This window comes from Rhinatrema bivittatum, chromosome 3, assembly GCF_901001135.1.
Source record: "Rhinatrema bivittatum chromosome 3, aRhiBiv1.1, whole genome shotgun sequence".
In the NCBI taxonomy this organism is placed as follows: domain Eukaryota; kingdom Metazoa; phylum Chordata; class Amphibia; order Gymnophiona; family Rhinatrematidae; genus Rhinatrema; species Rhinatrema bivittatum.
The window spans coordinates 280003069-280030202 of record NC_042617.1 but is presented as its reverse complement, the minus strand read 5'-3'; the positions used below and the strand labels follow the sequence as shown (position 1 = coordinate 280030202).

At 47.2% G+C, this 27134-nt stretch overlaps 1 protein-coding gene across 1 annotated transcript; it reads left to right on the top strand.

Annotated features, from left to right (window-relative positions):
* Nucleotides 1-10000: 10000 nt before the first annotated feature.
* Nucleotides 10001-17012, top strand: PYM1 (PYM homolog 1, exon junction complex associated factor). The gene is made up of 3 exons (XM_029594805.1): nt 10001-10143; nt 10998-11091; nt 12792-17012. The coding sequence occupies exons 1-3, from the start codon at nt 10113-10115 to the stop codon at nt 13261-13263; spliced, it is 597 nt and encodes a 198-aa protein (XP_029450665.1). The 5' UTR covers nt 10001-10112; the 3' UTR covers nt 13264-17012.
* The last annotated feature ends 10122 nt before the right edge of the window (nt 17013-27134 follow it).

The window sequence follows — 27134 nt, the reverse complement described above, 5'->3', positions numbered from 1 at the left end:
CGTCCGAAAGAAATTTCTTCAGATGGGTCCAGAAGCATGTCAGTTAGGAGCCAATATGTTTATGCGATACCCTTATAAATGTGTTTTAACATTTCAGAATAATAGATATGTGTTCTTTGAGCCCTCGCAATTATGCTTTTTTCTTGATTCCCATTTGCCACAAAATATTAGCCAAAATGGAAGTTGATGTACAATGAGAATATGTACTGGCTTCTCTCTCTGTTTCCTTTAATGTGCACAAAGTAATCCTTGTTTTCCACCTTCCCCCCCCCCCCCCAATTTCATGGTAAAGGAACTAGAAGGGTTGAGATTTAAGAAAATGTTATTTTCTTTTTCTTATTAAAATTGTATTTCTTTTACTTTTTCAGAACCCCCCTTATTAGGTATTACATTGAAATGCTGTATTGCTGTCTAAATTGGTTAAATTCAATAAAAATAAAATAAAAAAAAAAGAAATGTACCCTGCACAGCGGTAGGAGGACAAAGAAAGCCACTATGGGGACATGAAGCCCTCCACTCTCTGCTGCCTCTCCTGAGTCTTGCTGCTCCCTTGCCTCTGGTGGTTGGTTTGCCGCTGCTGTCCAGTTGCCACGGGGGGGGGGGGGGGGGGGGGGGGGGGGGGAGAAACAAGATTGGGGAGATGGAGGGATGAGATCTGGGAAGAGCTAAGAAGGGAGATGGGGTCTGGGAACTGGAGAGGATCAATAAGAGTGGGATGATGTCGGGAGAGAGAACAAGAGTGGGCAGGTAGGAGAAGAGGAGAAAGAGAGATGGGGAATGGAAGGCTGAGAAGTGACAAGACTGAATGCTGAGGTGTGTCTGCATGTGTTTTGGAGTTTTTCGGGAGGAAGCACTAGATAAAGTGAGATGTAAGAAGTGGGTGGGGGAAGGATAGGGGGAGCTTGGGAGTAGGTAGTAGAGATTATGGATAAAGGAAAAGGGCAGGGAAGAATTTGTTCTTGTGTTGATAAGTGTTCTGTAAACATGAGATAGCTGTCCTGGAGTCTTCTCAGTAAAAGAACATTTTGCATAAAGTGAGATGGAGGGTTGGGTGGTGGGGGGGAGGAGTCTTGGAGAGTGAGACGGAAAGAAAGAGGGGGAAGGGAGGGCTGAGATTCAGCCAAGAAGAGATGGAGGGTTTAGAGGGTTCAATGAGAGATGAAGCAAGGAAGTAGAAAAGACAGACAGGAAAAACGCCTTAAATAACCAACAAAGAGAAAATAAACAACTTCTTATATCCGGTCTGAGTATAGGAATATGACTTCCTGACATACTAACGGGCCGATACAGTAAAGTCCGCGGGAGAGCCTTTGGGTAGGCGCTAATTTCTGAAAGTAAAATGTGCGGCTTGGCTGCACATTTTGCTTTCTGAATTGCGCGGGAATACCTAATAGCGCCCGCAACATGCATTTGCATGTTGCGGGCGCTATTAGGTTCGGGGGGGGGGGGGGGGTTGGACGCGCGTTTTCGACCCCTTACTGAATAAGGGGTAACGCTAGTGCGTCGAAAACGTGCGTACAATTGCGGGTTAACAGTGCACTCCGCCGGAACGCACTGTACTGTATCGGCCTGTAAATTAGGAGGGTGAAAGGGGCTAAACTCAGGAGTAATCTGAGGAAACATTTCTTTACTGAGAGGGACGTGGATGCATTGGATAGAGGTTGTCTGAGGTAGGGATTCCAAAGCCGAATTAGTTGGAGTGGCTGGGCAGACCAGATAGGCCGTATGGTCTTTTTCTGCCACCACATTTCTATGTTTCTAAGTAGAAGGGTAGGAAATAGAGAGATGAAGGGGGAGCTGTGGAAAAGAGAGAAGGCAAAAGGAGGTAAAGGACTGTAATGGGGAGAGAGAGTTGGAACAGAAAGACAAATAGAAATGAGATTAAAGAAAGACATCTGAGAAACAGGTGAGGGAGAGATGAATGAATGACAAGAGGAGACCAACACATAAAAAAAACCCCTGGAGAAAACGGAAAGGAGAACCAGGAAACAAAGTTAGAAGAGAGAAAAGATGAAAGCAGAGAAAAGACAGAAGGGAAAAACAACTTAAACTATCCATGGCGGGGACAAACACATTTTATATCCAGTTTAAGTATGGGAATAGAATTCCCTGAAGTACTAAACTAGGTTATATTCTATACTGTTTACAATTTATTTGCATTTTAAAAAATTAAGTATTCACTGCTGTATTCGTTAGCTCCATTTTCTGAATGTAGTGTGTTTAATACTTTTGTCATTTTTTGTATGCACGCAGACGTGAGGTGAGTAGGGCAGTGTCCACTTGTAATATTCCTCCCTCCCCCATCTCTCTGAAATGAGCAACGTAAACTTGGGCTTATCTGGCACTCCAAATTCCTGCCACAGCTCCCTCCATCCTTCCCTGGAGCTTCAAAGTGGCCCCAGTTTGTCAAGAGGAGACATTAAAGCCCTGCAAGAAACGTGCCTGCAGCCGCTTCAGCACTGCCAGATCTGTGGCATTGATGTCATTTCCTGCTCGATTTGCTTGGAACTCAGCAGTGTCAGCAACTTGTGTGTGTGTGTGTGTGTCTTGTCTGCCAGCTTGTCTGCCACTTGTCTGCCAGCTAAATGTTCCCTTGAAAGATAGTTCCATATGTCACGCTGAAAAAAAGTATTTGCTGTGAATTTTGAATGTTTGTGACCCTGACGGTACCCAAAACATTTCAACTTCTTGAAAAGGGTACAGCAGTCATGAAAAGGTTGAGAACCACTGCTCTAGGGCATGGGAACTAAAATGTAATTGAAAACTTGATGGAAAAAAAAAAAAGATACTACAAACTCATGTTATAATGTTTGGAGATCCCATCTACAGATTTCTGCTCTCCCAGTGGATCGCTAGCTTCTTTCTCCTTTTTCTCTATGTTCTCCTCTTAAGTTTATTTCTCAGATGATTTATTTTCTACATAAAGCTAAAAAAAGGAAGAGAAAAGAAAAACTATAAAGAATGGAAATATTTAGCATTTACATTTATATATGATTGTTAACGATTGCTTTTTTTTTTTGTTATGGAAAAATATTACATGTTTGAATTGTTGAGATGTTAGGTACTGTTTTTCAAACTGGCTTCAGTAAACAAATCTTTCAACATATACAAAAGAACAAGGACAAGGACAACAAACTTCAGTCCTAACAAGACTGGAAATGTCTACAGCACTTACTTTCCAGGGATGAAAATGGACTCACCATGTAATTCTGCATCTGCATCTGCCCCTCCTCCCCTCAATCCCATCCCGCCATGCCCAATAACTTTTCTGGAGGGTTGCTGGTGGTAGAACACTTTTTTTTCAGGGTGTTCACCTCCCTGTCTACCACCCAGGTGCACCCCTCACTATCCTCTCTCATCCCTATCCATTTACTCTTGTTTTCTCCCCTCCTCCACTGAGGGATTTAAGATTGTGGTGCCCATAGGTAAGACTGGAGAGCATGGGAACTCCAGATACTGGAGATGGCGAGTGGGGTGGGGGGCAGGGGGAGGAATGGGGATGGTGAATGGTATGACACAGTGGTGCCATTTTGAAGCACTGTCAGTGCACAGCCCAAAAGCAAGTAGGAACAGGTTCCTCTAGTCTGGATATCTAGCAGCTTCTGTTGGGGGAGCGCAAGGCAGCAATCCTGATTCCGGGGGGGGGATGTGTGCCCTTGGACCACGACGCGACTGCAGAGAGGAGCTCCGTGGAAGCGCCGCAGCAAGCAAGACGTGTCCAAGCATGGGAGGAGCAGGCTGACCACTGAGCCCTAACCTCTGCCGAACCTGCACGCACCGGTAGAGACCCAACAACGCAATGCTGGTCTCTGGGGTAGCCCTCCGGCTACTCGATAGCCCTTTCAGACCTTTCACTGGGGAGAAGCAGATGTGGCAGGACGGACAAGCGATGGTACTGGAACTTGGAACAAGACAGGACCTCGGACTTGGACTAGGCTGGAAGACTTGAACAAGACGAGGATGCTTGGAGACTCGGACGAGAAGAGGACATGTGGAGCTTAGGACTCAGACGGGACGAGGACGCTTGGTACTTGGAGACTTAGATGAGACTTAGATGAGACAGCCCGAGAGCAGGAGATCGCTCCTGGGACCCCGCTGGACAACCAGGCACTTTTGGCAAGTCTTGGGGGGGGGGGGGGGGGTCATCTGGTAGGAGCAATGAATGGCCTGCACCACTGAAGGGTTGGAGTGGGTTTGGGTTTTTTTTAATAAATGTGCCCTTTCTCCCCCTCCAAAAAAAAAAAAACGATAGGAAAAACACAAGTTGGGATGGGGTTTTTTTTGTTTTCCTGAAATTGGATGAAAAAAGTTTTCTGATCCAGGGGGTGGACCAAAATGGTCCACCCCAGACCCAAAAGCGAAACTCCAACGAAAAAAAAATGTATGCACACCCCTAGAGGGTACTGTGCGCAACATAACACCGTCATTAGAAATGCGCAAAAAAGGGTCTCTGCATGACAGAGCCTGCAACTCCGAAATTCTCCTGGCTGAGCAAATTGTCACCAAAAAAACCATCTTCAAGGTCAGGTGTGTCAACATCACCCTTCTCAAGGGTTCGAAGGGCGGTCCACTAAGAACCAGCAGAACCAAATTGAGGCTCCAATCGGGACACAGTTTATGAACTGGTGGATGCAAATGCTTCAGGCCCTTCAAAAAATGATGGGAGGCTAGCCCCCTCCCACGCCCCTAAGATGGTCCGCAGGGAAGAATTCTTGGCATCGTTAGAGGGGTCGACGGGATCCTTGAAAGGATTGCTGATGTCCTGCTAACAATTTGGCTTCCGTCCCGGAAGTGGCCTTGCCGGCATGGAACCTACGCATGTCCCAAAAGCGAGACTGAGGCAGAAAAACCTTCTTGCCGGACTTTTGGTCTTCTGGCAATTTATTACCCTTGGATTGTCCTAAAGTCTTCATCAGCTGGTCCAAATCCTTCCCAAAGAGAAGTTTTACCCTTGAAGGGGAGATTACACACCTGGGCCTTGGACCACAAGTCCACACACCAATTTTGCAGCCACAAAAGCCTGCGAGCCGCTACTGCCGAGACCATGCTCCTGGCCAAGTTGTAGAGCAAGTTGCAAAGCGCATCCACAACACAGTCCACTCCAGCCTCTAAGCGCGCTGCCTGAAGAGAAGGCCCTATCCCCGGAGGAAGACGGCTCCCGTAACTTCTGTGCCCAGCATAAACAAGCTCTCTGCATCAAGCTGCCACAAATCGCATCCCGACAACTCAAGGCAGCGGTCCCATGTATCCCTCAAAGAGGCAGCCCCGCCACTGGGATGGTTGTTTTCTTGGTAACCGCCACCGCGTCCACCTTCGGTACTCACAGAAGTTCCAAGGTCTCCTCCATCAGGGGGTAAGGTTTAGCTATGGCCCTTCCAACCTTCAGGCCCACTTCCGGGGAATCTCACTCCCGGTTGACTAATGGAAAGGCACTAGGGGGATCCCCACAGGCCGTCCAGGACCAGGTTCACACCCTCATTATCCGGCTCCTCCTGAGTCACCTTCACCCCCAATGACTGCAAAACCTGAGGAATGAGGGGACGTAACTCCTCCTTCTTAAACAAGTGGACCACTCAAGGGTCATCCTCCTGAGACATTGGAAACTCCTCCAGATCCAGGTTGTCTTTACTCGCATCTGGGTCCGCATTCGGGGCAGCAGCCGGGTCCGCATTGGGATCCATGTCCTATAAATTGAGGGGATCCTCCAGAGCACCATCTGGGGTCAGGTTCCACACCTGCCCAACCCGGACCCAGGTGATGCACAGATCCCTGGAGCCTCCTGTAGGAACCACCCTAGGGATCTTAGACGGGTGCACGGGCGGCCTCTTGGCACGCTTGCTGCCCACTCCCTTCCATGCCAGGAAGGCCTTATGGAGGAGTAAAATAAGTCCAGCGAAAAATCTTCTGGGTCTTCAGCCCCCTGATCCAACAGGCTAGCCTCCGAATCTTGACACCCCTCAGTAACATCCTGAACCACAGGCGGGGGGGGGGGGGGGAATCCTGTGTGTCCCTGCTGAAGCAAATCCTACCTGCGATCTCTAGTGGGCATAACTGCTCCCCAGAATCTCCCCAGGGCCACAGCAAGGGCCCCCGACAAACGGGGACCCTCTTCTCCAGGGAACCCCTCCCGAGATCCCCTCACCTGCCGCCTGGCAGCTGGAACACAAAGATTTACTGTTCAGCTGAGCAGACCAGGTCCCACACACCTTACAGGCCACTACCCACGGTTTTGGCGGCATGCCCGCAGTGGCACAGGTCCCACACGTGGCTCAGATCGTTTCAAGCGCAAGCCAGCATACACAGTAAGCCGCACAGGCTGCACACGTGGGCAGCACGGTGCTCTTCAGCCGCCCTCAAAACACGGTCGAATCGACGCACTTGGGAGCCCCGAAGCAAATTCAAGGAGTCCTGCTGGCAAACACTGTGCGTCCGTGTCTGCCCAAGGGCCCAAAAGACAGGAAATGTAAAGCTAGACCATACCCGCAGTGGCGAAGGGCCAAGCCGCAACTTCCCTCACTGCTCCCAGGAACCCCGGAACAAGGGAGAAGGGAGAACCAGGACACCCCCCCCCCCCCCCGACTTTCCCCTCCTGCTGTGCCGACAGCTCCCGCTGCCCAGAAGGCACTCGCTGCCAAATGTTCCCTGCAGCCACTGCGATCAGTCAAACACCTTTCTCTTATTTTTTTTTTTTTTAAACAACAGCTTAAGTAAAAAGAGCAGGGAAATTCCCAGACAGGCTAATGCAGGACACAGGAGGGGGCATCAGTGGTCCTGAGGGAGCCAGTCCCCTGGCTATCAGGGCCTCCAGTCGATCGAGGCCCTGATAGCCAATCCCCCGGTCACCCTGCTCCACCTGAAGGATGGTCCACAAAGGAGCCTAACAGCTCAGGGAGCCTTCGGAATTTAGAAAAATCCAATCTGTCTCTCGTAATTCAAATTTAGTCAGACTGCAGGTTTGCACCTCTACCATCTGCTGGAGACAGAGAAATACTGAGGGTCTGCAGGTGGCACTTTCGGCTATGTAGAAGTGCCTCAAAGTTTTGTTCTCTGCCTCCATCTGCTGGTAGGGATGCAAAACTCACTTGTCGGAACTGATCTGGATATGTACAGGAAGTTGCTTAAGCCTAAATCCAGGCCCACCTCCACTATCTCTAGATCTCTCCCCAGCCCCCATCTCACTCCTCTTCTGGTTTTTTAACTGGCGGGTCCAAGGAAACCCTGCCACTCCACCACACCAATCAGCAGCTCTTCCTCCTCTCTCTTTGACTGGTAGGACCCTTGGTGTAGGGTGAGGGGGACAGTGCCAACCACCCTGTTCCAGTACCAGGCTTCTCCTCCTATTATCCTTCTGTATTCTAAACTTACACAAGTGACTTCAAGTATGCTGGGATCACCTCTGGAGGGGGGGGGGGAGGGGGGCAGGTGATGGTGGAAGAAAGAGAGAAACTGTAGGGTGAGGGGAGTGGAAGAGAGAAAGTTGCTGTGCATGCACTGTTGAAAAATTGCCCAGACACATCCTCAGGCACACAAAGGGCTCTTACACTTTCTGTAAAGAGGGCCGAAAACACAGTAATATTCCTGGTTTTCAAGATAATCAAAACATTTGCTAGTGTCACCAAAAGCCGCATCCAAACACATTTCATGAACACGTTTCTATTCACAGTATCATGGCTCTTCTGGAATGCAGACCAGTATGCAGGGTTCAGCCACAGGAAATAATGAGAGAGCACAGGCATCGAAATACACCCCTGCTGGGCTATTGCACCCCATGAGGTTTCTCTTCCATGCCTCAGGGTGGGTACAGGGCATTCAGTACAGGCATAGGTGCCAGCTCTGTGGGTTGAGGATGGGTTTGAGTACCCTCATTATTGAACAAACATCTTCACTCGGTCTAAGGAGGGGTAATTTATGTTTATTTATATTTATTTATTTATTTATAATTTTTTATATACCGCCGCTCATCAAAGATATCACGTCGGTGTACAGAGAACAGGAACTTACGCCGGAGCGTTATACATTTAACAGGATTATATGATCGTTATACATTTAACAATAGTAAAAATATATATATTTGAACATAAAACAAGTAGAGTCTTTAAAAAAAACAACCTATAATTTAGGTGTAACTTAACTGAGCTGAGATAAACAGAACTGGAGAAGAAAGGGATTCTGGTAAATTGGGTATGAGGGAAGGGAGAGGGTTAGGATGAGATGGAGTTCTAATTAGAGGTAGTAAGAGGGGGGAGAAAGCACTACCAGTGCAATTAAGAGCAATTGTAAGGAGAGGTATTTACAGTAAGCAGAAGTTGGGGAAATTAGAGATGGTGTCTAGACCGGGGGAGATGGGTAGATAATGCAGGGCATATAAAGGAGAGGAAAAACATAAATATTTCAAGTATAGGCATGTGTGAATAACCATGTCTTGAGTTTTTGCTTGAATGTTTTGGGAGATGGCTCAAGGCGCAGTTCAGTGGGCATGGTATTCCATAACAAAGTATACCCCCCCCCCCCCCCAAAAATCATTTTGAAAACTTAAGCTCCTGTGAGCATAGGTTCCAGGGAAAGGAAATACAGGTCAAAAAATAAATCGTAGGTAGGTGATACCTGTCCACTGGAACGAGGTATCTCCTACAACTTACAAAGATAAGAAGAACAACGTGGCCACCACATCGCTTTAGTCATGAAATAAAAAAAGGAAAATGCGAAACCTGGGAATGTTTGCTTGAGCCGCACGCTGGGGCCATCACAGGAAGCTACGACTGCCTGAGAGTCCAAGCAGGAAGAGAAAGAGAGCCTCAGGCAGGACCAGAGTTCCCCAGCCTGCTTATCTCTGAAAAAGAAAAAGTGCAGGACTTCCGATGGGAGCTGGAAGTCCCAGGTAACTGCGCCCCTTTTCCCTTTCCCTGGCAGGAACAGTAACTTTTCTAGCGTTCATCTGGGCGGAGTTTGAATCTTACTGCTCAGGTTGCACTCCCCACATGCTAAGCATATTGGCATACCTGGGAATTCTCAGGATTTCACCCTGAGACTCGGGGAATTTGCATTAGTTGCAGGGTCCCAGGGCCTCTCTATATTCAGCTCAGCCACTCCCCTTCCTCAGTAAGCCTGCAGAGAACAGAAGTGGGGCGAGTCTGGAGTAGATCCTGCAAATAGCATGTGGGGAGAAACTGGAGAGGGGCTGCAACACACACACACACAAAACTCAGTCTGCAGCTGTGATTCCAAGGCTTGGGACTCACCCAGCCAAGGGTAGAGTGAGGATGCATAAATCCTGGAGCTGAGACTTATAGGGGGAGGGAGCAAGGAGAGTGCTGGGGTCAGAGTCAAAGAGCAAGTATGCTGGGATCATCTCGGGGGGGGGGACAGGTGATGGTGGTGGTGGAAGAAAGAGAGAAACTGTATGGCGGGGGGAGTGGAAGAGAGAAGGCTGTGGTTGGGGGGGGGGGTGTAAGAGAGAAAGCTGAAGAGAGAAGGCTGTGGTGGTGGGGGGGTGTAAGAGAGAAAGCTGATACATATTATTCCATTCTCTCCCCCCCCCCCCCAATCTGCTAATCAACATCAATCTCAGAGTCACCACAACTCAAAAGCTTCCAAGTATGCATATTGGATAGGGGGAATGACACGGGATCTCAGCGTTACCTTGCAAGGGCTCCTTTTCCTCCTACCCTTTGGTAACATATGTAAAACGGATCGGTGCACGCAGACCCAAGTTCCAACCCTACTCTAAACTTTTCTGCGATCGGAGAGAAACCCCCACCTCACTCCCTGCACGGGCTTAGGCTGTGAGCGCGCTAGGCGAGAAGGGAGCCCTGTAAAGCAGCGAACGGCTATTGTACAATATTGATATTGTATCTCTGGCATGTTATAACATTCGGGTTACTTTGTATCACTTCCCCTCCGTCTCCTGCCGTTTTTTTGTCCGCGTGAGAGTCTCGGGATGGGGGACAAGGCCGGGGGAAGGGTGGCATTTAGGACTCCTCTCTCTCTCTCTCGCGCCGGGCTGGGCAGACTCTGCACCTATAGAACGAAACGAGCGCGCTTCAGGCCCCGCCCCTTCCTCCCTCTCTTCCGGCGGGGAGGGCGAGCGCGCCGGAAGTGCTCCGCCGTACAAGATGTCGACTCCCTATGTGACCGACGAGTCCGGTGAGCGGCCGCTGGGGGCGGAGAGAGCGAGCCTGTCCAGTGGGGGGTCTTGAATGTGGGTCGGAAAACCCTGACTGTGAAGCTCTGTGCGGGGCGGGGGGCTAGGCACGCCGAGCATCCCTAAGTGCAGGAGGGGGATATTCTTTTTCTGGGTATGAAAGAGCTTATCCTCACGGTGTGGTGATGGATGGGAGAGAATTGGCGGGGATAAGGGGGGGAATTTATCATTCTTCAGTGTGCGTGAAGAGGCTTATTCTCCTTCTGTGATGCACAGTGAAAAAAAGAGAGGGGGGAGGGGGGTGCCCGACCCTCAGTTCCATTTTCTCTCTTTTTTTTTGTCCCGATGATTTCTTTCTGCTTCTTTGTGCTTCCTGCTTAATCAGAGCAACTGTTGGGAACTGGTGCCTTGAGCCTTTATTCACGATTGCCTGGGGATTTTTCACCGCTTTTGTATTTTCCCCCACCCCTCAATATATCTAGTCTGGTCCTTGCATTGACAGTCATGCACCGGTTCTCCTTCCCTGCCGTCATGGGCTTGGAATCGGTCACCCAGTGTCCCCCCTTAAGCAATGACTATGACCCTCCTAGGGCTGTGAACGCTGCTTCTGCAGCATCCCCCCATGTTGGCTGATCCACGGAGCAGAAGACCCAATTCGGGGATGTTTCTGCATAGCAGTGTACAGCACCCTCCACTGGTGGGTTGAAACCTGAACCCACATTCTGATTTTTGCTGCAATAATACTCTTCTCTTCCCCTCACCGTGCTGTGTGAGATCCTTTGAATGACTTTATAAATTGTTTTACTTCTCTTAAAAAAAAAATCCATTACAAAGTGGAATGATTGTAATATTACAGGAAAGTACATTGCAGCGACGCAGCGGCCTGATGGGACCTGGCGGAAGCAGAGGAAAGTGAAAGAAGGATATGTTCCTCAGGAAGAAGTTCCTGTGTATGTATCTCCGAATAGTCTAGGGAAGGATGGGACTGGGGCCTTTACCAGGGGAATATTTCCAGGTTGTAATAACCTGTTCTCAGACCAGAGTAAGAATTATCCAAAGTTGATGATAAGTGATAGGTTTTATTGGCTCAACAGAAGAATATCTATCGCAGATTGTAAAGAATTCAGTGTCCTCCAGGACCAGTCTAGCTACCAGAATCCTTCACTGTTCCATGCAAGCGCTTAATTAAACACTCACTTTATTGCCTTCGAGTTAAGTGTTTTTCAGGATTCTTGCTGTGTTAAATTGCACTGAAGGTGGTCCTTGTAACAGCCTATGTGACACAGCACTAAGAAGTTTGTCAGATTATTGGAAATCTTGGGATATATATATATATTTTTTAAGCCCACTGTTTTGCTTCCCTTTTCCAAAATATTTAGGATGAGGACGAATTCCTGGTCCCTAGAAATAAGTTGGGTCTGAGTATCTGCACTGCCGATCTAGGTGAGGGACTGATCAAAAGGTGTTCAAACCCTTTGTAAAAGTTGGATGGTGTGGAGGAAGGGATATAGGTTGAGGTCAGGCATCACATCCCTGATGTGACTGCAGAGGAGACAGCACTCCCATTACAGAGAATCATTAAAATGCTGAACCTGCCATCAAACAGCCAAGGGAAAGTTGTACCTATATAGCAAGGTTCCTTGTTACTAAGTTGGCTGTCCCCCCATGCCAAGTTCTATAAGCAGAAAATAAGTTATAGGTGTGGCCTTGCAGTAATAATTATAATTTGAGGATTTTTTTTTTATCATGCCTTTTCAATTGATGCTTCAGGTTTGGGTAGAATCAAATCTTTGCCTCAAGATGCTTTTGATGAAATGTGTAGATGCTCTTCAAGGAACAGCTCACACTTTAGGGTTCAGGGATATCCCTTACCTGCAGCCAGCAATCCCTCTCTATTGCAGATCTTCCTTTCTACATTGCTATAGCTGCAGTTATCCAGCAAGGCACTGGTGCAGCTACTTGGAGCATGTTACAGCTTCCCTGGCATCCATCTCTCTTCTCCCTTGTTCTCTTCCCCTTCTTTCTCTCCCTTCCACCTCGCTGTCTCTCCCAGCAGCTGGATCACACTCTTCCTCCTCTTTCTTTCTGGCCCCAGCTTCATCCTTGGCAGACTTTTTCCTTCTTTTTCACCTCTCCACTGGGCCGCCTTCTCCTCTACCCTGCCTGGCAGGAGGGGTTTGGAATATCATACCCATCTCCTGTTACCTCTCCTGTGCTGTTTCTGATTTTGTGGTTTGAATAGCATGGGAGAGGCAGTAGCTGGTAGGAAGTGGGTATGAAGTCCTGTCCTCATGCCAGCCAAGCAGGAGAGGAAGAGGAGGACCACAGATCAAGGGAAAGAGGAAGGAGACAGGACCACCAATATCAGGGGGTTGGACAAAGCAAAGGCCCCATATGTTTCCCTAACCCAGCACCCCCTCCTGCTGCACACTCCATGTTCATATTCTTTTAGTAAAATACTGGCGGACTGTTGCCTTCAGCTTGTTTATCTCTCCTACCTTCCCCAGGTCTAGTGCCATTGGGACTGAGGGAGGACAGGACTGCTCTGCTGATACTCTGATCAATGAAACCAAGACAGGATCTGTCCCCCTGGTTGTCAGGTTAGGTGGTTTGTGTCTGCAAGAGCACTGATGTGTTTTCTTCCATGCAGGTATGAGAACAAATATGTGAAGTTTTTCAAAAGCAAACCAGACCTGCCCCCAGGCCTGAATCCTGAAGAAGCTGCCCCTGCAAAAGAGGCTGCAAGAGCAGATGGTGAGGCTGGACTGTCCAAAACAGCTAAGAGAAACCTGAAGCGCAAAGAGAAAAGGAAGCAGCAGCAGGAGAAAAATGAGACGGAGCACCTCAGCAAAGCTCTGGAGAAAGCCACAATTACAAGCAGCAGCAGTGGGGAGCAGAGCAAGAATGCACTGTGCCTACATGAAGAAGCCGAGCTCAATTCCTCCATGTCAGAGAAGGCCAGGAAGATTAAAAACCTGCGGAAGAAGCTGCGGCAGGTGGAGGAGCTGCAGCAAAAAATTGACTCTGGGGAGATTGGCACGCCATCAAAAGAGCAGTTTGAGAAGCTGGGACGGAGGAAGGCCCTGGAGGAGGAGCTGGAAGATCTGGAGCTTGATTTGTGAGGAATGGGGCGTGTCTGGGCAAGGCCCAGCATAGACTTGGAAATAAGGGTGCGTGTCCTCATGGAGTTCTGGGAACTGTCTGTTTTAACAGAGAACAGAAACTTTCTGTATTCCTTTGTACCTCCTTTTTGGTTTTGTGAGGGGGGGGGGGAGGGTGCTGCCTGATTTTTAACTTAACTGTCATCAGTGTGTTCAAAAAACCCCCAATTTACCATTGTTTTTTCCTCCACTTTTCTTGGGGGGGAAGGGGGATTTGTGGAGACTGAAATCTCCTGTGCTCTTCCATCTGTGCCCTAAATTTCTAGTGTTCTTACAGCATGTGATGTATGCACACAAGAGGTCAACCTTACTTCACTACAGACAGTACATAGAAGAGCTGCAGGCAGTCATATGTGAGCAAACCTAGTGTCCATGCTAATACTCAAGTTGTTACTCTATAATAAAAGGTAATTTATAGAGTGGTGTGCACTGAGTGCTTACCCCCCTCTTATAATAATAATTCCTCCAATGTCACTACTTGGTAACTATAAGCAAAGAAGCCTCAGTTTCAAATCCCCACCCTGGACATGGACCACATCTTGGTAGTTGAAAGGGATTTTTGCTGACCCCAAAAATATAAGCAGAAAGGAAAATGGTGGATAACCCAAAATATATAAAAGTCCAAGAAGGAACGGTAACAAATTCACTTGTCTAGCAAAAAATGAAGGCAAACCTTTGCGTTGATGAAGAGCCAGCTACTGTTCCAAGAATAAAATGTATAATCCAGGTTGATGGTCCACCATGGACCGTGTTTCACATAAACTGTGCTGGGAGGGATCTGGAATCTGAATAAGAAAAGAAAATAATATATTTATTCAGGACAAGGGTACAAAGCATCCCAGATATATAAGATGAAAAGTTGCAGGACCTCTGGTAAATCTAATTAAATAGGTTGAAAAAAATCCCAAACAAAACCAAACCACATGACTCAGTGGTGTCAAAGCAAAGCTACAGAAGAAAAACCCAAAAATATTTATGGATTTCTTCTAAGAAAGGGATCATAGTATGTCCAAAAGGTTAGTCTTGCAGTGTACAGCATGAGATTTTTGGCATAAACAATGGTGGCATATGTAGCCCGTGTCAGACACATCATAATCTTAGCATGCAAGATATTTTAAGTCACATGATAAGGGTTGAGAGAACCTACAGAATAATCTTAAAGCATGTGCGGTAACAGGTGTTAAAAACAGCGGCAAATGTAGATCATGTCGCACAAACCAAGATATCAGTATGTCATGTTGAATTGAAGAGATTAAAAAAAAAAAGTAATAGGATTCAGGGGAGAGGGGACCATCAACCTGGATTATAAATTTTATTCTTGGAACGCTCTCTGGCTATTTGTCAGTAAAAAGATTTGCATTCATCTTTTGCTGAACAAGTGAATTTTGAATCCATAAATATCGCATAAGGAAGTCTAAAGTGCATGAAATTAAAATGCATTGTATTTCATTGTTGCAGTCAGCAATAATATCCTTGAAGCAGGTATAACTACCGAAACATGGCCTGTGTTGGAGTGGGGAGGGAGGTTTTTAACTGGGGATCCATGGTGTTACGGCTATGGCTATCGATCAGTGAATTTATGGACATTTTGAGTTCCAGATTTTATTGGAGGATAAATGGTTATAATAGAAGGGTAACGACTTGGTGAGTTGTTCATACACCCCTGTATTATTCCCGCCCCTCCATTAGAAACAATGCTATTTGTGTGTATTGGAGCAGGTGCTGTTTGTACGTGATTTCCTGCAACCCTCTTCTGTCTACTGACAGTATGTTATAGTGATCCAGCATTTTTTTTTCTTTTTTTAATATGTGACACTGTAATAAAACTGCAGTAGTGAGAGCCAGATGTGGGGGCTTGCCTTTGGTAATGTTGTCAGGATCTTTTAGCTTTCTTTTATGAAAATGCTCTGATGCACTGTTTTACTACCTCTTGACTGGGATTATACCAGCTTGTGAAGGATTCCATCCTTGATCTGATTCCTACCAGGGAGCTTGTGGTGTGAATTTGTAGGGTGAAAACTGAGGTCTCAAACTCCACCCTGCCCCAGCTAGGCCACTAAGAGAATCCTCCAATGATTCCACTACTCCCTGCGCTTAGATTATTTTTCTCAGAGAGTGCAGTGTGCTTGGAAACCTTAGAGAGCGACCTGGTGAACTGGGTTGTTGTGAGAACCTGAAGTGTCTATCACCATTAACGCCAGGCATGGGTGCAAGTTGTGATGTCTTTCATTGGACCTGCAGAAAGCATTCTGTACGCCGATAACATTGCTCTGCAGTGTCGCTTTCGCCGCTCCAGCAGCACTGAAAGGTAAAGCGTGATGGCTGCCAGGCTGAAGAATCTGCTTCTTGGTTTAATAAAAGATATCACAGCCTCTGTCATGTCTTGGGGGTTCTCTCCCTCGTGAATATGAATTTTGATTGCTGTTCTATTGCTGCCACCTTTTACGCTGCTGCTCTCTCTTTGCTCTGCTCTGTCTCACTCCTCCCAGCACTCTCCTCTGAGATGCTCTCATGTTGTGTTTCTGATCTGAGGTCTGGGTGCCAGTCTGGTGGTGGTGGTGGAGAATGGTGCTGACCCTCATGTTTCCCACAGCAGAGCCATATTTAAGATTTGAGCAAAAGTGCAAAGAGTCTCCAAGTTAGTTTGCTTGCTCAGTGTTGGGAAAAAAAAAGGCATCTTTTGCCCAGCTGTTTAAATTCTGCAATTTTGAAAAAGGAAAAGAATCCACAGTTTTGCAAGAAAAGTTGCAGGTGCCTAAATGGGATTACTTGTTTTGTTTCTGGCTGGAAAAGGCTTTGATGCATCTCTGCTCTAAAATATGTGGGGGAAAGTGCTCTATTTAAGCATTGGGCATAAATACCACAGTGCTTGTTTGTACAAGCTTTTTCTCTGTCTGATTTTTCTTTTTGCAACATTTTCTCTCCAGATGTTGCAGAAAGTTTAAGTGATTCATTTTACTCCACCTTTTGTGGCTGGTCAGTCACTTCAAAGCAGATTGCATTTAGATAACCTTCCCCTCCCCCTGAGGCAACGATGGTGAAGTGACCCTACTTACCCAGAATCACAGGGAGTCGTAGTAGGATTTAGAAGCCTGGCTTTCTTGGTTCTCAGCCCATTACTCTAACCACTAGGTTTGTTTTAGACTTGAGAAAGTGAATTGACTGTTTGCTCTTTATTTTTCACACTCTCCTTAGTCTTCATGCAGGCATGCTGGTTTGATGATGGCGGTTTCTGAAGTGTCATATGGTTAAAGTACTTAGACTGTAGTCCTACTTCTCCCAGGGCTGCACATGTTCAGGATGTTGAAATCCAGGCCCTAGTTCGACCCCCATTGCACGTAGGAACATCGTTGTGAGTCTATGCATGCAGTAGGATTAGATGAGGACTGGGTCAGCCTGTCTTGGAAATCTGGAGCCAGCTGGGAACCTTTAACCCGGTGGTTCCCAAACCTGTGCTGTGCCCCCATAGCCAGTCATGTTTGCTGGATATCCACAATGAATAGGCATGTGATATTTGCATATATTGGAGCTTTAGTATATGGAAAATATCTCATGCATTTTTTTTTTTTGGCCCACCAGCTTCCTCCTCTCTGCTTCCAGTTTAGGTGGAGCTGGCTGTGGCTTTGGGATCTTTTCCTCTATTTTACAACCCACCCTAGCCAAGCCAAACCAGTGCAGTGATGGTCTTTGCTGTAGAGTGCAACACCCTTTTGAACCTGGTACGTGTGCACCCTGAGTCTTGCCACTAGGTGTTGCTGTTGAGCAGTGGCTGAGCTTCCCTCTTCCCTCACATCCCCCCCTCCCTGCTGCTAAAGGCTGTGAATGCTGTCTCCACAGCCTACCCAGTCCCAGCTGACTGGAAGATCTGGCCTGAGACTCAGACTCAGGTCCTCTGCATGGCAGCGCGCAGCAGGCAGTGCCCTGAGAACAGGTTTGGGGAAACATTGCCCTGACCTCTCAAGCAGGTCTGGATTTCTGCACCGAGGTAGTAGGACTTGTTCTTGGGATGCAAAACCTCTGTGGGTCATAAGGACCTCCTGGCCTGCCCCAGCAGATGATAATGAAGCAGAGTTTTGTAGGTCCCAGTCGACTGTGCAGAGCTGGGAAATTCTCTGCAGCATAAGCTTGCCTACCACCGTCGTAGCTCTTTCCCTAGGGTGGCAGAGACTGTGACACGTGCCTGACCACCGCAACACTACCAAGGCCTCCTGCCTTGGGGGCTGTTTCCAGTCTTCTAGGAAGGGAAGGGGGGAACGTGCTGACAGCGCCTAGGGGGTGTCGCAAATCTAAAGCCATCACGGCTGCTGTGTTTAATCTCAAGTCAGTTGGTGAACCTGACCTCTCCTATCATGTTTAGTCTGGTTAAAGTCCAAATCCTATAGAACCAACCTTGCTGCTGAAAACTGTTCTGTGTTTTTCCTGTCCCTCCCTCACTCCTTTTTGCGCCATCACTAGGGCTGTGTGTTTTGGCACAGAGCCTTGTTTATTGGTTTACTGCCTATGGAAATCCTGCAATCATTTTATTTATTTTTTTTTTTACAGATACTGTTTTGTCCATGACTATGTTTTCAAATGGCTCTTCAAAATGTTTTAAGTAAAAAAAATAAAAAATTGTAAAATAAAGACATTCTTACCATCTGAACACATCTCTTTAGCTTTTCAGGATTATCACCGTGTGCTTCAGGATAGGTGGGGTATTTTTATTTTTGTTACCATCAAAATGAAATAATAGCTATTCACGTTGAATCATTAAATGAATGTTCAGCTGTGCTGACCTGCAGCATTTGTCAGTAAAAAAAAAAATCTGCATTTGGTAAACAGCCACAAGGTGGCGCCCATCTGTCTTGCTGAGCGGCAAGCTGCTACTTCAGTACTTCCTATGACTGCTATGAGACACAATCTGACATCACGATGGGGACTCCCAAGTCCATTTCTTTTTCACTCACACAACTAAGCTCTGGAATTTGTTGACGGAGGATGTGGTTGAGGCAGTTAGTGTAGTTAGGTTTAGAAAAGATGAGGAGAGGTCCATGGCTGCTGTTGATCGAGTAGTCTTAGGGAATAGCCCCTGCTATTATTGGCATCAGTAGCATGGGATCTGTTTATTATTTGGGTACTTGTCAGGTACTTATAGCCTGGATTGGCCACTGTGGGAAACAAGATGCTGGGCTTGATGGACCCTTGGTCTGACCCAGTATGACATTCTTAATGTTCATCCAGTCTTCCCATTCCTTTTCCCTACTACAATATCACATATCATACCTGATCTTGCAGCTTTACCCTTGCTGCCTCACCTCTGAGGCTTTTGCTTGCCTGCCCCATAGTTTTTTCTTTTTTTATTCCAATACCTTTTTTTTTTTTACTTACCAGTTACCTGCCCTGGGAGGATGTTCCATGTATCCATCACCCTTTCCGTATTTCCTTATGTTACACCTCAGTCTCCTACTCTTTTTATCTGGGAGGTCTTCAGGTTTCATCTGCAGATTCTGTGATTTTCTTGAAATTGCCCGGTCTCTGGATACGTAACAGGAAATATGTGAGTTCCATCTTATGTCAGGATGGAGGGAGGCAGCTGCAATTGAATCAGCAGGGCTGGGAGAAGACTGAAGGCCATGCAAGCCTTAGACGGGAAGGAGCAATGGTTGAACTGGATCACTGGAGCCAAAGCAGTCACAGCTTCAGAGGTGGGAGGCTGGGTCTAAGGGAAAGGAGAGAGTGTCAAAGTCATTCCTGGAGGGAAGTGTGTGAACCCATGTAGACTGATGACTCAGGAACAGTGGGTTATGCTCCCCTGCCAGCAGATGGAGACGGAGAAAACTGATCTCATAGTATATGTACTCCTGTAGTGACCCCAGCCTGCCAGTATTCTCTGTCTCCAGCAAATGGTGAATGTGCATCTCCCTATAGGGATCGCTATGAATTTTGGAAGGAGAATTTTAAATTGAGAAATGAAAGCCCCACTCTCTTGCGGTGATACCTAAAGATCCCTCTTCCAATTGAGAAATTTCTCAGGTGATTTCCATGGTCCCTCAGAGGTAGGCCTCTGTCCAGTAGACGCTTCCCGGTGTGGACTTTACTGCTTATGCAGCTGAAAGGTAGTGGGTGCAGGAGGCTGAGCATGGTGGTGACGGCACATCCCCTCTCCCCCCCTCCCCCCTGCAGCTGGAGACCGTCTCTGGACTCAGCCGGTAAGCACCGAACTCCGGTAAGTTAAAAAAAAAAAATTACAGAGACGAGGTTTTTAGGACTTTCCGTTGAGGTTAGGGGAACTGGGCAGCCTGGCGGGTTGAGCGGCCCTGGTGGGCTAGGCACCACGTGGTAGGCTACGGCAGCATTTTTGCTCGTTCCTGTGCGTGCCTTATTGTCCTTGATAGGATGTTGGTGTGTGCGGTGCGCGCCAAGTTAGGCGTGACTTTTACGCACAACCTTTTTGGGTGTGGTGATACGCTTCAGTAGTGTGTGGGCCTTTCCGCGCTTTATTCTGGAGCGCCTTGATTTTGTGCATGCAACTTTTTTAAGCGCAAGCCATTTGAACGCACAGTTACCTCCACTCATGGCACCGGTAAACAAGAAGTCTAAGTGCCTTTCTCTTTGTGTTGCCTGTCATATTAGGGCTTCTCAGCCTGACCTGTCTTCAAACATTTGTCAGCGCTGTTCAGATGCTGAAGGAGAGTTTTCTTCCTCAGATTTTTCTAAGCCTGGATCCTCCCATTCTGATGATGGCCTGCTTACGGCTTTGGCTGGAAGTGCGCAAGATCTTGGTACTCCCTTGACTGGCTCCTCCGCAGGAGATAGCAGTTCAGTTGGGCCCGCTCCCGTACCTTTGAGGTTTGGTCTGGACCCAGCTGCTTTTTCTTAGGTGGAGTTTTTCTGGGTTGACAGGCCTTTGTCAGGAGCAGTGCTCTGCTTTGCCCTCTTCCTGTCAGGTTGATCCCTCAGCCGGTGGCCCCCTCCCTCTTCCAATCCTTCGGTTAAGTGCTGTGGTACGCCTCAGTTTGCCACGGGTATCCCTGGTGGGGACCCGGATGGCATGGATGATGAGGCGGATCCCGATTCCTGGTTTAGAACCGTATCGGACCATGCTATGTTTCTTTCATAGAGATGACCTTCCAGCCCTACTTTCCCAGACCTTGAAGATGCTGGGAGTGCCTGGGGCAGATTCTACGTCAGAGCTGAAGAAGAATCCCATTTTGGCTTCCTTGTGTAAAGCCTCTTGCTTTTTTCCTGTTATGGACGCCATTCAAGAATTGATTGATCTTGAATGGGACACCCTGGAGGCAAGTTTCAAAGGGGGTCGGGCATTGGAAGGCCTGTACCCTCTGTATCCAGCAGTGAGAGAGCATTTGCATTTTCCCAGAGTGGATGCGCTTGTCTGCGCTGTCTTTAAGTGTATGATCCTCCCCGTGGAGGGAGGAGTAGTCTTGAAGGATATGCATGACAGACAGATTGAATCTATCCTTAAACAGGCCTTTGACGCAGTGGTAATGACTTTACAGATTGCTTCCTGTTGCGCTCTTGTGGAATGCTCTTTCCTGCTTTTCTCTCAGGAGGTGGATGATCATGGGGTGAATTCCAGAGCAGTTATGGAGCAGCTGTGATTTGGTCCATATCTCGGCCGAGGAGTGGCTTTGGTGGAGGCAGCAATATATCAGCTATGGTTGCGGAATTGGTCAGCTGATGCAACCTCCAAAGCTAATCTCATTAAAATGCCATTTAATGGCTCACTCTTGTTTGGGAGTGAGTTGGAAAAGCTGGCCAGTAAGTGGGGCGAATCTCCAGTTCCCCAGTTACCAGAGGATAAGAAGCAATTGCAGTACCCCTTTTCTGTGAAGGGTCGTCTCTGAGACTCCAAGCATTTTTGTCCCTACAGAAACCTGGCCTTTCAGAGAACTTGGCCTTTTGGTAGGTCTCAGACCTTTCATTCCCAACAGCTCAAGAGAGGAGCGGGCTTGGATGGTGGACCGTCCCGAGCTTCCCAATGAAGGTTTGCAGACCCACCTTTTGGAGGAGGAGATAGGGGAATGCCTATCTCTCTTTTATCAGAGGTGGATCAAGATTACATCAGATCAATGGGTCCTGGAAGTGATATGGGAAGGATATGCACTGGAATTTTGCAGCATTCCTTGGGAAGTGTTCATGGTGTCTCCTTGCTATGCTCCACAGAAGAAGCAGGCAGTGGAGCCTACATTCTATGGCTCCTCCGGCTGAGGGCTGTGGTTCTAGTACCTACGTCCTCAGAAAAATACAGGGCGCTATTCCATCTATTTTGTTGTGCCCAAGAAGGAAGGTTCCTTTTGTTCCATCCTGGACCTCAAGAGTGTCAACCTGTTGTCTGCGGGTGACTCATTTTCACATGGAAACCTTGTGCTCTGTGATAATGGCCATGCAGGTTGGAGAATTTCTGACCTCCCTGGATCTGTCCAAGGCCTACCTTCATATTCCCATCCGTTTGGAGCACCAACATTTTCTGTGCTTTGCGGTGCTGGGTCGCCATTATCAATTCCAGGTGCTGTCCTTTGGTCTGGCCACCACTCCCAGAACATTTTCAAAGGTTATGGTGGTCGTAGCAGCAGCATTGAGAAGAGATGGGATCCTGGTACACCCGTACATGATCCAGGCCAAGTCTTTGGAAGAGAGCATCCTGGTGACCAACAAAGTGATTTCCTTGATGCAGGAGCTCATCTTGGAGGTGAACCTGGCCAAGAGCAGGCTCCAGCCTTCTCAATCATTGGAGTATCTGAGAGTTTGCTTCGAAACAAGGCTGGGCAAGGTTTTTCTGCCGGACGCACGGATCCAAAAGTTGATGTCTTAGGTGCATCATTTGGTGAAAGCTGTACATCCAATGGTGTGACACTATCTGCAGGTGTTCGGTTTGACGGAAGCTACCCTAGAAGTGGTGCCATGGGCAAGGGCACATATGCATCCTTTTCAGCAATCACTGCTGTCTCGTTGGAACCCGCAGTCTCATGACTATTCAGTTCATCTCCATTTGCCGATGGAAATCTGTTGTCACTTCCAGTGGTAGTTACAGGAGGCTCATCTGAGATGGAGAGTGTCCTTATCCTCCCCGAACTGGTTGGTTCTCATGACAGATGTGAGTCTCCAGGGTTGGGGAGCTCAATGTCAGGAATTGATGGCTCAGGGACGATGGACGGCTGAAAAGGCCCTCTGGAACATCAATCGCCTGGAAGCCCGGGCGGTTCAGTTGGCGTGCTTGCAGTTCAGCCACAGACTGCAAGGTCAAACAGTTTGCATGATATCGGTCAATGCAACGATAGTGGCCCACATCAGTCACCAGGGAGGAACCAAGAGCCAGCAAGTGTTGCTGGAAGTAGACCAATTTATGGAAATGGCGGAAGGGCATCTACAGATTATCTCGGCCTCCCACATCACCAGAAAGGACAACTTAACAGTAGACTTTCCCAGCAGGGAGAGTCTGGACCCCAGCGAATGGGTGTTGTCCACCAAGGCTTTTCAGCTGATAGTGGATTGCTGGGGGCCTTCCGTCTCTAGACCTGCTGGCAAAGTCTTACAATGCAAAGGTTTCTCGCTTTTTCAGTCACAAGAGAGATCCGTGGTCTCTAGGCATCAATGTTCTCGTACAGGTCTGGCTGGAAGACGAGTTGCTTTATGCCTTTTCCTCCATGGTCCTTGGTGGGCAGGCTTATTCACAGAATCAAAGGCCACAGGGGGCTTTGGTGGTATGCAGATCTGTGGAGGCTCCTGGTAGAGAACCCCCTTCATCTTCTGCCACACTTGAATCTGTTGCGCCAGGGGCCAGTTCTTCACAAGGCTCTGACTTGGTTCTGTCTTACGGTTTGGCCCTTGAGAGGGCTCGCCTGTTGAAACATGGATATTCTTCTGTGGTGATTGCTACCATACTCCGCTCTCGAAAGTTCTCCACTTCTCTAGCATAGGTGCAGGTTTGGAGATTGAGGCCTGGCACAAGGAACGCGGTGATCTTCTTCGTTCAGTTAAGATCTGTCTTATTCTGGATTTTTTGCAGGATGAGTTTACTAAAGGATTGGCCCTTAATTCCTTGAAGATTCAGATTGCAGCTCTTGCATGTTTCAGAGGCACGATGAATAATGTCTTCTTATCGTCCCATCCTGATGTGACCTGTTTCTTGAAGGGAGTGGTTCAGCCTCCCATGTGGTTGCTGGTTCCTTTGTGGAGTCTTAATTTGGTGCTGGATTTTTTAGCGGGCCCTACATCTCAGCTGTTGTGCACCCTTTCCTTGCGGTTATTAACCTTGAAGACAGTGTTCCTGGTGGCTATATGTTCTGCACGACACATTTCTGAGTTGCAGGCCTTGTCTTGCCAGGAGCCGATCCTTCGGGTGACTCCAGGGGTGTTACAGCTGTGTACTGTTCCATCCTTCTTGCCTAAGGTGGTCTCAGAGTTTGATTTGAATCAGTCCATTTCATTACCGTCCCTTTATAAGGTTAGGGATGTGGAGGAGTATCGTCTCCTGCATTCCTTAATGTCAAGAGGATTGTAGTGCGGTATGAAGTTTCTGAACCTCTCCAAAAATTGGATCGCCTGTTTGTCCTTCATGGTGGAAGGAAGCAGGGCGAACCAGCTTTGCAGGCTACAATAGCTCGCTGGACTAAGGAGATAATCACGACCCGTATTTAGATGCTGAGAAGCTGTTGCCTACTTAGGTTTGGGCGTATTCCACTAGGGCTCGGGCAGTGTCATGGGCGGAACTTAGTTTATCTCCCGTCGATATCTGCCGAGCTGTGACGTGGTCCTCTGTACGTACCTTTTCCAAGTTTTATTGTCTGGATGTGCAAGCCCGTGAGGACACAGCTTTTGCATGTGCGGTATTGACTGGACCACAGGCAGCCTGCCGCCCTACTCGGGAGTAGCTTTGGTACTTCCCACTGGTCCTGAGTCCATCTGTCTACACGCTAGGAAATGGAGAAATTACTTACCTGATAATTTTGTTTCCTTAGTGTAGACAGATGGACTCAGCTTCCTGCCCTTGGCTGCTGAATGATTGTAACAATAGTCCTGCTGTGGGGATATGGGTCCCACGAGATTACTGCTAAGTTTTCATCCAGTCCCTAGATTTGGGTACCTATGTTCTTACTTGAATTCCGTGTTTATTGTTGGTTGAGTACAGTTATGGTTGACTGTTTTTAATCAAGTTTTTCGCTACTATGTCCACAGTTGCTTTTGAAGAGAATACTGGCAGGCTGGGGTCACTGCAGGGTTGTATATACTGTGACGTCAGCTTGCTCCGTCTCCCATCTCCTGGCAGGGGAGCATAACCCACTGGTCCTCAGTCCACCTGTCTACACTAAGGAAAACAAAATTATCAGGTAAGTTATTTTTCCATTTGTGTGCTGTTACTCTTCCTCTCCCCTGCTAATCTACACAAATTTTAGGGTGACCAGAACTCAAAAGTTCCCAGGTATATTATTCATATCATGGCCTCTTGTTCTAGAGTTACCTTTCCACTGAAAACTGTTTGCTTCTCGTGCATTATTTATACCTTTGAGGTCTTTGAATTTCTTGCTCATATCACTTTTCTCCTTTAAGACGTACAGTACATATTTAGATCCTTAAAGTCACCTCGTAGAGCTTATGGAGCAGGCACTGCACCATGTTGGTAGCCTTTCTCTGGTCTGTCTCTGTCATTCTGGAGGTTGGGTCTCCAGAATTGGACACAGCTCATTTGAGAGTAACAAGGAGTGGCTCAAGTGGATCAGGGTTTTAAAAAAAAGGGAACTGAAAGTTCTTTTGAATCAGGAAGGAATTTTGCAAGGATATTGTACATAAGAACATAAGATATGCCATACTGGGTCAAACCAAGGCTGCTTGGATTGGCCACTATTTCCAACTGCGGCCCATCCAAGTCACAAGTACCTGGCAAGTACCAAACTTTAAATAGATCCTATGCTACTAATGCAGGCAACAAGCAGTGGCTATTCCCTATTGATTAATAGCAGTTTATGGACTTCTTCAGGAATTTACCAAACCTTTTCTAAACCCAGCTACATATCCTCTGGCAATGAATTCCAGAGCTTAATTGTGCGTTGAGTGAAAAAGAATAACTTCAATTTGTCTTAAATGTGCTATTTGCTAACTTCATGGTGTGATCCCCCCCCCCCCCCAGGCCTTATATTATCCAAAAGAGTAAATAACTGATTTACATTTACTCATTCAAGTCCTTTCATGATTTTGTAAACCGCTATCATATCCCCCCTCAGCTGTCTCTTCCCCAAGCTGAACCGCCCTAACTTCTTTAGTCTTGCCTCATAAGGGCGCCATTCCATCCCCTTTATCATTTTGATAGCCCTTCTCTGTACTTTCTCCAATGCAACTATATCTTTTTTGAGATGTGGCGACCAGAATTGCATACAGTATTCAAGGTGCAGTCCCACCATGGAGCAATACAGAGGCATTATGACAATCTCCGTTATACTTGCCATTCTCTTCCTAATTATTCCTAACATTCTGTTTGCTTTTTTGAACAACATAGCACACTGAGCTGACATTTTCAATGTAATATCAACTGTGATGCCTAGATCTTTTTCCTTGGTGGTAAACCTAACATCATGTAACTATAGCAAAGGTTATTTTTCCCTAAATGCATCACCTTGCATTTGTCCACATTATATTTCATCTGCCATATGGACTCAATCTTCCAGTCTTGCAAGGTCCTCTCATAGCTTGTGATTTAACTACTCTGAATAATTTTGTGTCATCTGCAAATTTGATTGCTTCACTCGTATCCCTTTCCAGATCATGTATAAATATATTAATGTTGTAATCGTGGACCCTTGGACTGAGGTAGTGTTGGCACAATCTGCAGGGAAGAGCCCTGCAGGTCCCCACTGTCGGCTGGCAGACTCAGACAAGGCAGAGGTCCTGCTGGAGTTTTGCCTTTACCAGCCCACGTCTGAAGACAGACACAGGAGCAACTCACACTACTTGGAAGTAGTTGACCTGTTGTTGAAGTGAGTTGAGATTGGAATGTTGCCCTTTTATAGGGCTTTAGCACTGACATCATCTATAGAGACTGTGGAGAATTTCCTGCGGTCCCTTTAAATGTTGAGAAGAGACACACGTACGCGCCTAAGGGGGTACACTGCGTTGGAGTCATTGGCAGCATATCGCCGCATCCAGGAGCGGCCAGCTTGGCCTGGGATCACTAGTGGCATCCTGTCGCATGTGTCAGGACTGGACCTGGAGATAAGAGCAGCAGTCTGTGGGGCAACCCACAGGCCACCGATCGTAGCAATTAAAAAGTACAGTACAGATCCCTGAGGCACTCCACTGTTTACCTTTTTCCATTGTTGGACCATTTAATCCTGTTCTCTGTTTCCTATCTTTTAACCAGTTTGCAATCCACAAAAGGACATTGTCTCCTATCCCATGTTTTAATTTTCTTAGAAGCCTCTCATGAGGGACTTTGTCAAATGCCTTCTGAAAATCCAAATACACAACATCTACCAGTTCACCATTATCCACATATTTATTCACCCCTTCAAAAAAATGTAGCAGATTTGTGAGGCAAGACTTCCCTTGGGTAAATCCATGCTGGCTGTGTCCCATTAAACCATGTCTAACTATATGTTCTGTGATTTTATTCTTTATAATACTTTCCATGATTTTTCTCATTACTAAAGTCAGGCTCACTGGTCTATAGTTTCCCGGATCAAGTCTGCAGCCCTTTTTAAATATCAGGGTTACATTGGTCACCTTCCAGTCATTAGGTACAACTGATGATTTTAATGATAGGTTACAAATTACTTGTAATAAGTCTAAATTTCATTTTTTCGTTCTTTTAGAACCCTGGGGTATATACCATCTGGTCCAGG